This window comes from Gorilla gorilla, chromosome 3 (assembly GCF_029281585.2).
Source record: "Gorilla gorilla gorilla isolate KB3781 chromosome 3, NHGRI_mGorGor1-v2.1_pri, whole genome shotgun sequence".
Taxonomy (NCBI): domain Eukaryota; kingdom Metazoa; phylum Chordata; class Mammalia; order Primates; family Hominidae; genus Gorilla; species Gorilla gorilla.
This window is the reverse complement of record NC_073227.2, coordinates 47,839,094-47,852,999: the sequence shown is the minus strand read 5'-3', so window position 1 is coordinate 47,852,999 and position 13,906 is coordinate 47,839,094. Positions and strand designations below refer to the sequence as shown.

The 13,906-nt window shown below is 41.2% G+C and overlaps 1 protein-coding gene across 1 annotated transcript in view; it reads left to right on the top strand.

Annotated features, from left to right (window-relative positions):
• The window catches only part of PDS5A (PDS5 cohesin associated factor A), a 157,283-nt gene extending 143,882 nt beyond the window's left edge, over nt 1-13,401 (top strand). Inside the window, exon 33 of the mRNA XM_055384810.2 lies at nt 10,774-13,401. Coding sequence (XP_055240785.1) covers nt 10,774-10,777 — 4 coding nt within the window. The 3' untranslated portion in view covers nt 10,778-13,401. The remainder of the gene's footprint in view (nt 1-10,773) is intronic.
• Nucleotides 13,402-13,906: the final 505 nt, after the last annotated feature.

The window sequence follows — 13,906 nt, the reverse complement described above, 5'->3', positions numbered from 1 at the left end:
AAAAAAAAAAAAAGAAAGAAAAAAATCCCGGGTGTGGTCGTGGGCATGGGCACCTGTAATCCCAGCTACTCAGGAGGCTGAGACAGAAGAATCACTTGAGCCCAGGAGGCAGAGGTTGCAGTGAGCAGAGATTGCGCCATTGCACTCCAGTCTGGGCGACAAAGCGAGACTCCATCTCAAAAAAACCAAAAAAATTAGCATTTACGAAATTCTGAAATTTTGGGCTATTAAATTTCTATATCATCTAAGTGCCCTCTTGGCAATCTTTCACATCGTCTCATGGCATCTGATCCAGAAGGCTCAAACCTGATCTGAGTACTAGTGTGTTCCTCCTACTCACTTCTGTTTCTATTAACTAATAAGTGTAGTAATGAAAGCCAGTATTAGGGGCAAATTTTACATGACTTTCTTCTCAAACCTGGACCTTTATTGAACCTTTGCCTCCCTTTTTCATTAGTATGAAAGTATGTATCTTAAAGGGTTGCTCTAAGAATTAAATGTATCAGTAAATATAAAGAAAGCGCTTAGCAAAGTGCCTAGTACAAAATAAACACCCAACTGTTATTGTTACTATTGTTTTGAATTCTAGTTTCCTTACCCCTTAACATACATTTTCAGTTATACAAAAGTTGAACGTTTCCCTGGAGATTGCCAAAATTCTCTGAACGGTTTCAAGAGATCTGTCCTATTCTTCACCTACACACAAAAAAGTACTAATCATCACACACAGGCTACCTAAGCCACCTGACCTTACCTCCCATTAGCTGTCCCTGTACCATCTAACTAAAATGTACAGATACATACTTGTGGCCAGGCACAGTGGCTCACGCCTGTAATCACAGCACTTTGGGAGGCCAAGGCGGGCAGATCACCTGAGGTCAGGAGTTTCAGACTAGCCTGGCCAACATGGAGAAACCCCATTTCTACTAAAAATACAAAAATTAGCCGGGCGTGGTGGTGCACACCTGTAGTGCCAGCTACTCGGGAGACTGAGGCAGGAGAATTGCTTGAACCTGGGAGGCGGGGGTTGCAGTGAGCCGAGATCCGGCCACTACACTCCAGCCTGGGAGACAGAGCGATACTCTGTCTCAAAAAAACAAAAAGACAAAAAAAACGGATACATACTTGAACCCTGAAAACTTTTTCAGTAGCATTTAGACCTTCTCTCATTTACAGCATTGTAAAATCCATTGCTTTGCTTTTAGCTGCACTATGTGCCCCAGTATCATCAAATGGCATTTGGCCTTCTCTTTACAGACTGAAAAGGCACATTACAGATCTTAAATATGCTAGTAGTAGATCAATGGGCAGTGTGTTATTCAGAATACAGTATTCTGTGATGGTTTTCTAATCTCAGTGACAGTAGGTGGTTAAATTAGATGTTTATGGCCAGGTGCGGTGGCTCACACCTATAATCCCAGCACTTTGGGAGGCCAAGCCAAGGTGGGCAGATCATTTAAGGTCAGGAGTTCAAGATCAGCCTGACCAATATGGTGAAAGCCTGTCTCCACTGAAAATACAAAAGATTAGCTGGGTGTGATGGCGCACCCCTGTAATCTCAGTTACCCGGGAGGTAGAGTTTGCAGTGAGCAGAGATTGTGCCACTGCACTCCAGTCTGGACGACAGAGTGAGACTCCATCTCAAAAATAAAAATATAAATAAAATACAAAATTAGTCGGGCATGACGTTGTGTGCCTGTACTCAGGGAGCTGAGGTGGGAGGATTGCTTGAGCCTGGGGCTGAGGTTAGCGGGAATAGGCTTTAGTGTTTAATGGGGATGGAGTTTCAGTCGGGGAATGTGAAAAAGTTCTAGAGATGGATGGTGGTAATGGTTGTACACAATACAAATAATTGGCCACTTCAGAAAGGTCATGGAAAACTGGAGTTAAGAGATAAAAATAGAAACTTTATTTCTCAACATAAGCTCCATCAACTTCAAGACACTTTTTGTAAGCAATGATAGAAGCCATTTAGTCCATCCCCAAAGAACTGAGGGTCCTGTGAGTTTAACCATTTCAAACAGTCTTTTTTCATTAGTGACCAAAGAAAAATTGGCACTCTTTAAAAATTTTTTTAAGATTAAGAAGCAAAAAGAAGTCAGAAGGAGCCAAATCAGTACTGTAAGCTGGATGCCTAATGATTTCCCATGGGAACTCTTGCAGAATTGCCCTTGTCTGATGAGAGGAATGAGCAAGAACATTGTCATGGTGGAGGAGGACTCTCTGGTGAAGCTTTCCCAGGCATTTTTCTGCTAAAGCTTTGACTTTGTCCAAACACTCATAATAAGCAGATATTATCATTTGTTGGCTTTCCAGAAACTCAACAAGCAAAATGCCTTGAGCATCCCAAAAAACTGTTGCCATGACCTTTACTCTTGACCAGTCTGCTTTTCCTTTCACTGGACCACTTGGCCACTTTCACCTCTTAGTACCCTTTTTTTTTTTTGAGACAATATCTGGCTGTCTTGCCCAGGCTAGAGTTCAATGACGCGGTCTTGCCTCACTGCAGCCTCAACCTCCCTAGTAGCTGGGACTACAGGCACGCGCCACTGTGCCCAGCTAAATTGCTTTGATTGTGCTTTGTCTTCGGGATTGTACTGGTAAAGCCATGTTTCAGTTCCTATTGCAGTTCTTCGAATAAGTGCTTCAGGATCTTGATCCTACTTGTCTAGACTTTCTATCCAAAGCTCTGCTCTTGTCTACAGCTGATCTGGGTGCAAAGGGTTTTAACAGCCATTGAGTGGAAAGCTTGCTCAACTTTAATTTTTCAGTCAGAATTTTGTAAGCTGAACCAATTGAAATGACCACAGTGTTGGCTATTGTTTCTGCTCTTGTCAGTCCTCTTGAATCGGCAGAAACAAGATGAATTTTTTTCCCCGTAAATTGATGTGGAGGGCATGATGTTCAACATCATCTCAACCCTTCCTGAAACAATTTATCCAGCTGGGCATCATGGTTCATGCCTATAATCCTACCACTTTGGGAGGCTGAGGCTGGCAGATCACTGGAGCCTAGGAGTTTGAGACCAGCCTGGGCGATATGGCAAAACCCCATATCTACAAAAAAAATAGAAAAATTAGCCAGGTGTCTGGTATGTGCCCATAGTCTTGGCTACTTCAGAGGCTGAGGTGAGGGGATCACCTGAGCCTGGGAGGTCGAGGCTACAGTGAGTCATGATCATGCCACTCCTCACTGCACCCTAGCCTGGGTGACCGAGGAGACCCTGTCACACACACACACACACAAAAATATCAATTTTAAGCTACTGATTTCTTTGGGGCGTTGTCTCATAAACTTTTCCTAAAGCATCAGTGATTTCGCCATTCTTCCACCCAAGCTTCACCAGACATTTGATGCTTTTCTTGCTTCAATTTTAGCAGAATCCTATTGCTCTGATAGGGACTCTCTTCAAACTTTTTTTTTTTTTTTTTTTGAGAAGGAGTTTCACTCTTGTGGCCCAGGCTGGAGTGCAACGACACGATCTCAGCTCACTGCAACCTCTGCCTCCTAGGTTCAAGCGATTCTCCTGCCTCAGCCTCCCTAGTATCTGGGATTACAGGCGCCCGTCACCACACCCAGCTAATTTTATGTATATATTTATTTATTTATTTATTTATTTTTCTTTTTTTTAGTAGAGATGGGGTTTCACTATGTTGGCCAGACTGGTCTTGAACTCCTGACCTCAGGTCATCCACCCACCTTGGCCTCCCAAAGTGCTGGGATTACAGGCGTGAGCCACCACGCCCAGCCTCTTCAAACTTTTTTGAGAGACCAGTCTCACTCTGTCACTCAGGCTGGAGTGCAGTGGCACCATCATGGCTCACTTTGTTCTATGAGAGCACTGAGGCTCAAGCAATCCTCTTGCCTCAGCCTCCCAAGTAGCTGGGACCATAGGTGTGCACCACCATGGCTGGCTAATTTCTTTTTAAATTTTTTGGGTCTTGCTGTATTGCCCAGGCTGGTCTCAAACTCCTGGAATCAAGCAATCTTCCTGCCCCAGCCCTCAAACTTTTCAAATATTTTCAGTTCCTCAAACTAGATCCTGTTCAGACATAACAAGTTAGTATGAGTTTATTTTGGTGCAAAAAAAATTTTTTGAGCCGGGCACGGTGGCTCATGCCTGTAATCTCAGCACTTTGGGAGGCGAGTGGATCACAAGGTCAGGAGATCGAGACCATCCTGGCTAACACGGTGAAATCCCGTCTCTACTAAATATACAAAAAATTAGCCAGGCGTGGTGGCAGGCACCTGTACTCCCAGCTACTCGGGAGGCTGAGGCAGGAGAATGGCATGAACCCAGGGGGCGGAGCTTGCAGTGAGCAGAGATCACACCACTGCACTCCAGCCTGGGTGACAGAGTGAGACTCCAACTCAAAAAAAAAAAAAATTGAAATCCATGCATAATTATTTCATAACATTCATTTTCCACAAACTTTTTGAAGACCCGTTATATTCTTGTTTTTGGGTTTTTGTTTTGTTGTGTTTTTGAGTCTTGCTCTGTCACCCAGGCTGGAGTACAATGGTGAGATCTCGGCTCACTGCACCCTCTGCCTCCCGGGTTCAAGGGATTCTTGTGCCTCATCCTCCGGAGTAGCTGGGACTGCAGATGTGCGCCACCACGCCCAGCTAATTTTTGTATTTGTAGTAGAGACGGGTTTCACCGTGTTGGGCAGCCAGACCCCTAATATTCTTTTTTTTTTTTTTTTTTGAGACGGAGTTTCGCTCTTGTTGCCTAGGCTGGAGTGCAGTGGTGTGATCTCGGCTCACCGCAACCTCTGCCTCCCAGTTCAAGCAATTCTCCTGCCTCAGCCTCCCTAGTAGCTGGGATTACAGGCATGCGCCACCAAGCCTGGCTAATTTTGTATATTTAGTAGAGACAGGGTTTCTCCACGTTGGTCAGGCTGGTCTTTAACTCCCGACCTCAGGTGATCCGCCTGCCTCGGCCTCCCAAAGTGCTGGGATTGCAGGCGTGAGCCATCGCACCTGTCCCTTTATATTCTTAATGCCATTAAACTTTATACTTAAAAATGGTTAAAATGATAAATTGTATTTGATATATATTTTATCATAATTTTAAAATTTGCTGCATTAAAAAACAGCTAACGGTAATATAGTGCTTATTATAAGCCAAGCTCAATAATAAGCTCTTTATATGTTAACCCATTGAATCCTTAAAACAACTCTATGGCCGGGCACGGTGGCTCACGCCTGTAATCCCAGCACTTTGGGATGCCAACGTGGGCAGATCACGAGGTCAGGAGTTCAAGACCAGCCTGGCCAATATGGTGAAACCCCATCTGTAATAAAAATACAAAATTTAGCTGGGCATGGTGGTGCGCGCCTCTAGTCCCAGCTACTCAGTAGGCTGAGGCAGAAGAATTGCCAGGAGGCAATTGAACTTGGGAGGCGGAGGTTGCAGTGAACCAAGATCACACCATGCACTCCAGCCTGGATGACAGAACAAGACTCCATCTCAAAAAACAAAAACAACTCTATGTGGCTAAGTACTGCATTCTCCCCAGTACTGTCATTTCGTCCCAAAAGTGGAGGAAACCCAGGTATAAAGGGCTATATAGCTTTTGATCCCTTACATAAATGGGATTATAGGCGTGAGCCGTTGCGCCCGGCAGAACTGTAAGTAAAAGCACTAGTTTATTTGAAATAATCCCGGGTTAAATTAGACCAACTCTACTCATCTTTTTCACCTCTTTTGGTAGTACATGCAAACAAAATCCTTGCATTTTAGGATTAGAGAGGAAAACCGAGAGATAGATCAGATGTTTTTGAAAGTGGCGTACTTTAATTGAATCTAACACCCAATGCCAAGAACAAGACTGAGGTGAAAATTAGTTCAAATGGGCTGGGCATGGTGGCTCACGCCTTTAATCCCAGCACTTTGGGAAGCCTAGGTGGGCAGATCACTTGAGGTCAGGAGTTTGAGACCAGCCTGGCCAACATGGTGAAACCCTATCTCTACTAAAAATACAAAAATTAGCTGGGCGTGGTGGCACACACCTGTAATCTCAGCTACTCAGGAGGCTGAGGCAGGAGAATTGCTTAAACCTGGGAGGTGGAGGTTGCAGTGAGCCAAGATCACGCCAGTGCACTCCAGCCTGGGCAACAGAGTGAGACTCTGTCTCAAAAAAATGAAAATTAACAAAAATTAGTTCAAATGTTATTTGGTACTATAGCAAGACCCTGTCTCTACAAAAAATTTAAAAAGAAATTAGCCCGGCATGGTGGTATTCACCTGTGGTCCCAGCTACTTGGGATGCTGTGGCAGGAGGATTGCTTGAGCCTCAGTGTTCATAGCTCCAGTGGGCCATGATGGTGCCACTGTACTCCAGCCTGAGTGATAGGTGCCTGGCATCTGTATTAGTAGTGACAGTAGGAAGTGTTTTATGAGCAGATATCTGACCTGCCAACATCCATTATTAAGCAAGTACCACACTATATGAGCATAAAGAAATGAAGACCTGAACGGACCTTGCTCAGGTCACTTGGCTAGTGCTACACAGGGCATGGCTTAAGATCCCAGCATATCACTTATTGTCTGTCTGCCTCATGACGGTAGCTTGGAAATTTCTTTTTTTTTTTTTTTTTTTTTTTGAGATGGAGTCTCAGTCTGTCGCCCAGGCTGGAGTGTAGTGGCGCAGTCTTGGCTCACTGCGACCTCCACCTCCTGGATTAAAGCAATTTTTCTGCTTCATCCTCCCGAGTAGCTAGAACTACAGGTGTGTGCCACCACACCAGCTAATTTTTGTGTTTTTGTAGAGATGAGGTTTCACCATATTGGTCAGGCTGGTCCTGATCTCCTGACCTCGTGATCCACCCACCTTGGCCTCCCAAAGTGCTGGGATTACAGGTGTGAGCCACCATGCCCGGCCTCAGCTGATGTTTTGAGTGTCCTTCAGTTGAATGGTCAAAATCCTGAAAGTGCTATTTTTATTTCATGTGGAACTGCAGCTTCCACCTTGCTACAAGATTCTAAACATAGCTCTCATTAACTGCTAGTATTCCCTGTGAGTGATTTGACATTCCACCTGCATTTTCCTGAGACCTGGTGAGGATCATCCTGTTAAGGTTTTATATCATTACAGTTTCAACCAACTAACTGGTAAGAGAAGACATAGAGGTGCCAAACCTGAGAGCAATCAAACACATTGCTGAGCTACAGGGTGACAGAATCAGCTCTCCTTAGGGGCCTTGCATTGTGGAGTCTGATCTGGATTGCTGCACTAAGTTCAGCCCTGGGTTTTATTTGATAAAGAAGGCCTGGCACCCTTGTGCTTCTCTGTGGCCCTGCATTCTAACTCCAGGTGCCCAATTTATCAGTCTTTTATTTTTCCTTGCATGATTCTCCACACCTTTCACTTGCTTTATTTTTCACTTCCTAGATGATCATTTCCTGCTCTGTTCACAACTCTGCAGTAATATCTCAAAAGAGCTTACCTCTTAACCTCACCCCAGTCATCTATAGGTGCTCTTTTGTCGATCTGAGTACAGAATCCCACCCCAGAGTGGTACTTTACACTTGCACCACCTCCAGAAAGCTTGTGCAGTTGTATTACTTGGTATTTACTATCATATTTTATTATCATTAATTAGTGAAAACCATTTTTGAGGCCCTAGTATATGCCAACTACAGTTTACACTTTAGGTTTGTTAACTTCATTTCATCTTCAGCTCTTTTAGGTAGATTTCTGATGTGTGAAGCTTCTAGAGCCATTTTAATACCACAGCCATAACTTCTAATATGTGGCAAGTGCTCACCCTTGCAGAATTCCTCTTACTAGGTTTTTACTCAAAACATTAGGTCAGTAATGATTATTTTTAGCTTGATTCCTACCTATATGGTTTATTTACTGGTTCAAGGATATTTTATTCCACCAAAACAGAGAGAGGATATGCAAAATTCTACTGGCCTCAGTTTTAGCTGGGAGTTGATGCTAAAGGTTTTAACTTGTAAAGTTAACGTTAGAATTTTTAGATCGGATATTTGTGGTAAATGTATTCCCTCAGCTATTTGCATGTATGTGGGTTTCAGTAAGTATTCCTGTTTATGTTTTGGGCTGCATTTTGACTTGTTATTCCTTTTGCAAAAATTCCTTGAGTTCACCCAATAAAACCAGTAAAAATCAGCCATTTGCAGTGTGGTCAGGAAACAGTCAACAGTATTAGCTGGACATTAGTGTTGGGTCTCTGAGTTTCGGATGAAGGAATGATCATTTCAGTAGTTTAGTTCACTTGTTTTTCCTCTTTGTGTTAAGGCTATCATTCAGAGGGCAAACAGTTCCCAGTGTTGTGAATTGAAAATATGTTCTGAATAGATTTGCTGATTCTTGAGTATGTTTTGCTTACACTTAAGGCCAAATTCTTCCTTGAAGATGAGCTTGTCAATAAACATCAATGGAAAAATAACCCCAAATTTGTGACTTCTGGGGAATTTGAATTTAAAGAGAATATCTGTAGGATAACAGACTGTGGGTTTCTAGTCATTGGATTAACATGTTTTGTTTAGCATGCTTAGTGTGGGAGTGTTCAAGGATCTTAGAATTTGTTTTTCTTAAAGCAAAGAATTGACTGAGTTTTTGTGCTGATTTGTATAATGAGAAGGTTTCCTCCCATCATGTGGGTTCGTATCTAAAAATTAACCCCTAAGTATATATCCTCAAGTGTGTATCCTCATGTGTTAAACAGCTATATATTAGTTCAATATGAATTTTTTTTAGTAACAAGTGAATTTTTCTCAAAATAACATGAAATTTTTCAGAAGCCAAGTGCTTGCAGTGATGGCAATTCATCTTGGTACATAGAATCAAGTCCAGGAGCTCTTCCAGTGACCTGGGTCTTTCAGAAGTCTGTGAGAGCAGCCCAAGAAATACAGAGGACTCAGGGCTAGGAAAGGGAAGCTTCCTGAAGGTGTAGCAGGCAGCTTGTAAATAATTCTTTGGCCGGGTCCAGTGGTTCATGCCTGTAATCTCAGCACTTTGGGAGGCCAAAGCAGGCTGATCACTAGGTCAGGAGTTCAAGACCAGCCTGGCCAACATAGTGAAACCCCATCTCTACTAAAAATACAAAAATTAGCTGCGCATGGGGGCGCAACCTATAGTCCCAGCTACTCAAGAGGCCGAGGCAGGAGAATCGCTTGAACCTGGGAGGTGGAGGTTGTGGTGAGCCGAGATCATGCCAAGCACTCCAGCCTGGGCAACAGAGCAAGACTCCGCCTCAAAAAAAAAATAATAATAATTCTTTAATAGCATATTGTTAAAATTGCTTCAAATAGTATAACAAATTAATAGTCTCTGTATGAATTGTAATAATCACTTAGCTCTTTTAGCATTGTTACCTTTATAAAATATGTATGTAGTAAAGGAGTTTGGGAATATATCTTTCTTTCTCTTTTAGGTGTAAAATTGTTGAAAAGGAGACAGTCTTACTACTGATCAGGCTGATTAAAAATGTAGAATGGGCCAGGCGTGGTGGTTCATGCCTGTAATCCCAGCACTTTGGGAGGCCGAGGCAGGTAGATCACGAGGTCTAGAGTTCAAGACCATCCTGACCAACATGGCGAAACACCGTCTCTACTAAAAATACAAAAAATGAGCTGGGCATGGTGGCACATACCTGTAGTCCCAGCTACTCAGGAGGCTGAGACAGGAGTATCGCTTGAACCCGGGAGGTGGAGCTTGCAGTGAGCCCAGATCACACCACTGCACTCCAGCCTGGCAACAGAGCGAGACTCCATCATAAATAAATAAATAAATAAATAAATAAATAAAAATGTGGAATGAATTAGGCAAGTTGGGCTGCTAATGCCTTGCCACTGAATTGAACAGCCACAGACAAACCAGAATGCACTTCTCAGGGCAAAAGAACAAATATTGATGAAGTCAAACCCAACATGCTCATTCCTTTTCCCTAATCTCATCTATTAGATGAGTTCCTCCTTCTCCCAAAGAGGAGGAGGTGAGAAAGAGGCCACGTCCCACTCTCCTGTGCTTCCAGGGATCAGAATTTCCCTCCCTATTAGGGAAATGCGTTTAAAAAAAAAAAAAAAAAAATGCCAGTTTTTCCTCCTAGTTTGGTTGGGATGTTTTTAGTATGCTAAAACATATATGTTTACCCAGCTCATGAGTCAGAAGTTATTTTGCTGCTTATAAATTCATTTTGCCATAGTATGATAAATAGCTTTTAGTGTTGTAAGCAAATAGGGCATTGGATAGCAGCACTAAGTCATTGAAAACAAAAACTTCATTATTGGTGTTTGGTTTTTATATAGTTTAGGGAAAGGCTCTTTAAACCAAGTTTCAGGTGAAAAAATGAAAAAACTTTTTAAGGATTTTAGATAACATGCCAAGCACAGTGACTCATGCCTGTAATCCCAGTAGTGAATATGAGAAGCACAGGCTTCCCAGATCGCTTGAGCTCAGGAGTTGAAGACCAGCCTGGGCAACATAATGAGATCCCGTCTGTACAAATAATTTAAAAATTAGCCAGCCATGGTGGTGTGCGCCTATAGTTCTAGCTATTTGGGAGGCTCAGGCTGGACGCTGAGCCTGGAGGACCACTTGAACCCAGGAGTTGGGCTGAGTGAGCCATGATCGTGCCACTGTACTTCAGCCTGAGTGACAGAGTGAGACCCTGATGCTTAAGTTTAAAAAAAAAAAAAAAAAAGATTTTAGATAACAACTATGGAAATGAAATCATTTTCGTTTGGTTTATGTCTTCTCCACATCTTTTCTAACTTTGCGTTCTATTCTTAACCCTAAGGTAAAAATGCATTTGCAAAGGGAGAAAATGAAGGCCAAACAGAAGCAGGCTCCAGCTTCTGCAAAAACTTGGATTCACAAATGTCCTTGAACAGAAAATGAAGCTCACTTCAGAACACACACTCTCTGCCTTGAAAACTAAAGAAACTATTACTTCCTTTTCACATGACCACAAGTCCTCTGATGGAAATGTACAGCAGAAACTCTTGAGAGAGAGGCTAAAAGCAACTCTGTTCTCCCCTTTCCCCTAGACTTTTCTTACGAAAAGTCAATAATTAAGCAAATTGCTTAACACTTGGTTCCAGTTCCTGCCTATCTGGAGTTTAAGTGCGTAATACACCATTAATTCCCACGCTGCAGTTTTTATTTTAAAGAAAGTAACAAGATGTCTTTACACTGACACTGAAAATTCATCCATTTTAGAGCCAGGAATTCCCATGTTACACAGGAAAAAATAGAAGTCTACTGAATTAATTTTTTAAAAGAAAAGAGATCAGATTAAATATTTCTTTGTTTTTCCTTTTGGAAACTTTTATGTATAATTCTTTCTGCCTGCCTACTTTTCTGCAAAAATGAGATGTACAGATTTCGGTTCCCTGCTATGAAAAGTGATGTGGTGGCAATTTTATAAATGTTGCTTTCTGATTTTTATCAGAGTGAGAAAATTAAAATTATTGATTTGCAAGTAGTAAACAGTTCATATTTTGATTTCCCCTCATTTTAGTTTAATATAATTTGCAATAAATGTACATATTGTTGTTTGTTTCATAAAGCATATCACTTTAAAATGGTTTTTACTCCTGTGATTATGTTGGAATATTTGGAATTTTAAAGGAGTAAAGACTGTCCAGCATTTGGTTTTATAATGTTTGTCACCAGATTTTTATTAATGTAAAAAAAATCAATTTTTAAAAAATAGTTGGACTTTGGCAGCTTTTAAGGAAAGTTGGAGGTGTTTTAGGATTGCTATCAATTTTCAGCATTGTGCTATTTGGAAATAAGTGTTTTGCTTTTGTCTGATGGTCTGGGCTCATTTTTATGTTTATTTTAGAAAACTGTTGCATCAGTATATTATGTTTCTTGGCATTGTTCAGCATAGGTAATGTGTGCACTTTTTGTGTACACATAATCATATTTAAGTTTTTTGCATAAAATAAATGCTTCTAGATGTCATGGCAGTCTTTTTAATCTTTATCATATGCTTTCTTGTGAATTTTTTCATGTTAAAGAGCTAAAGTCATAACATGATTACAGTCAACTCTCTATTATCTATATAAAATAGTGACTGTGCCTCAGGTTTTTAATTTTGTGATAACAAAATAACAAAGGCATGTAAGACCTGATTCTGGAGGAACATGAAATTTGTCTTTTCTCATGTCCAGAGTTCTATCCTGCCCCCACTGTCCACTGTAGGGTCATCCGCAAAGCCCTAGCAGAATGTGCTCACTCCATTTCCTTACACGTTTCTAGCATGGGTCAGAGGAAATAACATTTGTGTTATAACTTTGTCTTGATAGGCTGTAGTGTACATGGGATGTAAAACAAACAATGAAGTGTATCAAAGGTGGATGATTCTGTTAGAGTGAAGTTTGAGAGTAAATGTCACTTACATTTCTCATAGATAATCAAGAGTTGGCTGTGTATTGACTGAAAGATGGGTAACTATTTTAAATATGCATTTACACACATTTAGGTATCAGAAGATGCTTAGGGAACAATGGATACCAATGATAGAAAACGATACCTTTACAGGGGCAGAAAAATCCCCACTCTTCCTTATTGCCTCTTCAGAACCCTTTAGAAAGTGTCAAATATTGCCTCCAACATGCTGAAAAAGAGTATCTATGCATAAGTATCAGAGAAGTCCCTCAAGCAATCAGTAGGTGTGTTCTATTTAGAGAGAGTTTAAAGTTCTCTTAGCATCAGACAACTTGATTCCTAAGGTTTCCAGTGTGTCACCAACAAAAAGTGCATTGATAGGGACCTTTGTCTCTTCCTCCCTTTGGTTAATTGCCCCGCATCACAGTTTACTAGATTACCAAGTGTTACATCATATTAAACAAAATGTAGCAGAACCATCTGCATCAATATATTCCTGTTTAGATTTTTGCAGGAGAGAAGTTAAAAGGATTTGCTCCTTGTATGATGTAAGTGGCCCACCCCAATTTTGTAACATGATGCAAGTGTCTGGCACTAAGGGAAGCAAGAGTAGGGTTGTGGAAAGAGCAAGCTGATGGGGAGGGACTTGTTTACGGGAATTTTTTTAGTTTTCCTTTTCAAAGGAAAACATAAAAATCCCTTAGGAATTTGGTATTCACATCTCAGAGAACTACAACACAAAAGTGCAGACTTATATTTGAGAATTAATGTTAACCCTTTGTGTCTAGTTTGAAGCTTCTTGTATTTGTCTAAAACAACAAGCCAGAATTTTGTATCTCCTTTGATAAAAAGTGTGTATAATGTAAAGTAGTTTTGCATATTCTTGTGCTGCACATGGGCTGAATTTTTTAATTTTTTTTAAAAACTTGAAGCAGAACCTTGTAATTTGTGTAAATGACAAGTGTAAAATCCTACCATAAAATGCTAAAAATATGCACTGTTTCAAATAAAACCAAGAAATGCAGCATTATATAGTAGTGTGGAGCCCTGAATATTCATGTACCCCTGGTATGTCACAAGTTGATAAAATGTCTCTGCATATTTTCTGTTGAGATGCTGGAGTCTGAATATCCTAATTAGAAATCAAAAGCCACCTTCAAACTTCCTGGCTGGGTACTCTGAGGTAGCTTACAGTGGCTAAGGAAGAACATAGTGGATGATAAATTCTGAGGCACATTCGGAATTTCCAAACAAGAGGTTTGTTTTAGGGGGTGGCTTTTTTTTTGAAATGAGATCTTACCCTGTTGCCCAGGCTGGAGTGCAATGACATGATCATGGCTCACTGTAGCAATCCTCCTGCCCCAGGCTCCTAGAAAAGTGCTGGGATTACAGGCCTGAGCCACCAGACCTGGCCAAGAAGTTATTTTTTTAACCTAAGAATTTAATAGCAGCCTTTGATTCATATTAGTCTGTGGTTCATCCATTCATTGCAAGTTCTGCACTTACATATTTAGTTCCATAACAAATTCAAGAGA